Consider the following 2,500-nt stretch of genomic DNA (forward strand, 5'->3'; position numbering starts at 1 on the left):
TGGTCACTGGGGGAGGGGGGGGGGGGGTAGAAGTGGGGGAGGGGGGGTAAAGGGATGAGGAGGCAGAGAGAAAAAGATGGATTACATCTCTCCATCTTCATGCTTTTCGCTTCCAAAGGTGCTGAGAGGTCAAGCAGCCAGAGGCCGGCAGCTTCAAGGAGTCCCATCTGGTCCAATCAGGGTTGTTGGATTGTCAGATGCATCAATCAGTCACAGAGACAGTCACGGTAACCACATACCACCTAACAAGCAACACGACTCCACTGGACCAGGGTTGTGTGTGTGTGTGTGGACCTATTTGTGTGCGTGTGTTTAGAGACAGTTAAACAGAAGTGTCACAAAAAGCTGATATGAGGAAAAGATTGATAGTTCTCTGTAGGACAATAAAAAGACATTCAGGATCACATCAGCTTAAGAAATGCAGTCAAACATTTGAACTAAAAGGATTTTTAAAGTTGAAGATTTTTATAATGTAGAACTTCTGATTTTAGAATGTTAGAATGTTAGAATGTTAGAATTTAGAATGTTAGAATTTAGAATGTTAGAATTTAAAACTTTAAAACTGAGAATCTAGAACGTACAACTGGGCCAGGGCAGCTCTGATGTCATATTTAAGGGACGGGGGCGTACCTTGACTTCAGTCAGAGTTTGGGAGAGAGGGATGAGGGGTTGTCGGGGGTGACGTGTTCCGTTTCCGCGGTTACTCACCGGTCGGAGGCGTGCCCTACAGCCTTGCTGTAGGCGTCAGAGGAGTGGAGGATCACCTCTGTCACCTGCACAACTGAGACAGCAATACCCACAACCCCCGTGAGGGGTGAGGTCATCAGAGGGCGACACGCAAGGGAAGCGGGGAGGGGAGGGAGAACTGCCATGAAGTCATAACATGAAGACCAAGGGGGGGTCTGAAGGATCGATCGCTGTGATGTCATAAGTAAGGGACGAAAGCGCTGATGGGTCAAGCTGTGCCGGGGGAGGGGCGGGGGTTGTTTCAAAAGGACCATGGGACGGGGTGATGTCATATTTAAGGGTCGGGGTGTCTGAAGGCAGCGGGATGCGTCTTGGGGCCAACAATATAGAATGTAACAGTATTTGTTAATACACAGAAGGAGTATCAAATAAAACACAGAACGATAGGAAATAATACATAAAATGGGAAATAAAACTGGAAATAAAAGCTAAGTAAATGGTCGATTACATCAGTATCAGTTTGTCCAAACCTGGCTGTGTGTCCTTGGTGTGCATTCAACATCCCATTCCAACACACTCTCTCATACACACCCCGACAAGAGAGACAACAGGAGACGTGGAGGAAAGGAGGAGAGAGGGATGGAGGGAGAGAGAGACAAAGGGAGAGAGAGAGAGGTAGAGAAAGAGAGAGGGGGTAGAGAGAGGTAGAGAGAGAGACAAAGGGAGAGAGAGGTAGAGAGAGAGAGGTAGAAAGAGGTACAGAGAGGTAGAGGTAGAGAAAGAGAGAGAGACAAAGGGAGAGAGAGGTAGAGAGAGAGAGACAAAGGGAGAGAGAGGTAGAAAGAGGTAGACAGAGAGAGAGAGACAAAGAGAGAGAGAGGTGGAGAGAGAGAGAGGTAGAGAGATAGGGGGAAGAGAGAGGTAGAGAGAAGTAGAGAGAGAGAGAGAGAGAGAGAGAGAGAGAGAGAGAGAGAGAGAGAGAGAGAGGCAGGAGGTACTTACTCAGTCTCTGAATGGGCTACAGGACACTTGTACTGAGCGGTGCTGAACAGACAGATATCAGCATACTGGCGTACTGCAGGAGAGAGGGGAGGGCAGGGTTAACACACACACACACACCTGCACTCATACACAAACACACACACCTGCACACACACACACACACTCATACACACACTGTAAGGAAGATACAGGGTTAACACACAAGGAGAACGAATACACACACCTGGACACACATGAGCATGCAGAGTCAGTGAGTGTGTGTGTGTGTGTGTGTGTCAATGTGTGTGTGTGTGTGTGCGTGTGTGTGTCAGTGTGTGTGTGTGTCCTACCGGATATCTTGACCCTCTTCACTGTCTTGGTGGAGTTGTTGGTGACATGGACGTTCACGCTGATTGGCTCTCCGTGGTAGTAGAGCTGGACACACACACACACACACATGGTGAGTATGTCTGTGAAACACACAAGTCGTGCGTCTGTTGGGCCAGACTGTGTTGAGACAGAGGTGTGTGTGTGTGAGTGTACAAGGTCTGTGAGTGTTTGTGTGTGTGCGTCAGGGAGCCAGGTGGCTGAGCGGTTAGGGAATCGGGCTAGTAATCTGAAGGTTGCCAGTTCGTGCCAAATGACGTTGTGTCCTTGGGTAAGGCACTTCACCCTACTTGCCTCGGGGGGAATGTCCCTGTACTTACTGTAAGTCGCTCTGGATAAGAGCGTCTGCTGAATGACAATGTAAAATGACTAAATGTGTGTGTACCAGGTCTGTGTGTGTGTGTGTGTGTGTACCTCCTTATCCAGCGAGGCCTCCAGGTGCAGG

The 2,500-nt window shown here is 48.8% G+C and overlaps 1 protein-coding gene across 1 annotated transcript in view; it reads right to left on the bottom strand.

Annotated features, from left to right (window-relative positions):
- LOC136967812 (arrestin red cell-like) overlaps positions 1 to 2,500 on the bottom strand; it is a 7,334-nt gene that overhangs the window by 4,024 nt on the left and 810 nt on the right. The window contains exons 2-5 of the mRNA XM_067261761.1: positions 2,470 to 2,500; positions 2,019 to 2,103; positions 1,690 to 1,762; positions 1 to 6 (exon numbers count right to left, since the gene is read on the bottom strand). The exon at positions 1 to 6 is cut by the window's left edge and continues 132 nt beyond it; the exon at positions 2,470 to 2,500 is cut by the window's right edge and continues 105 nt beyond it. Of these exons, the coding sequence (XP_067117862.1) occupies positions 1 to 6; positions 1,690 to 1,762; positions 2,019 to 2,103; positions 2,470 to 2,500 (195 nt within the window). The remainder of the gene's footprint in view (positions 7 to 1,689; positions 1,763 to 2,018; positions 2,104 to 2,469) is intronic.

This window comes from Osmerus mordax, chromosome 23 (genome assembly GCF_038355195.1).
Source record: "Osmerus mordax isolate fOsmMor3 chromosome 23, fOsmMor3.pri, whole genome shotgun sequence".
Classification (NCBI taxonomy): Eukaryota; Metazoa; Chordata; class Actinopteri; order Osmeriformes; family Osmeridae; genus Osmerus; species Osmerus mordax.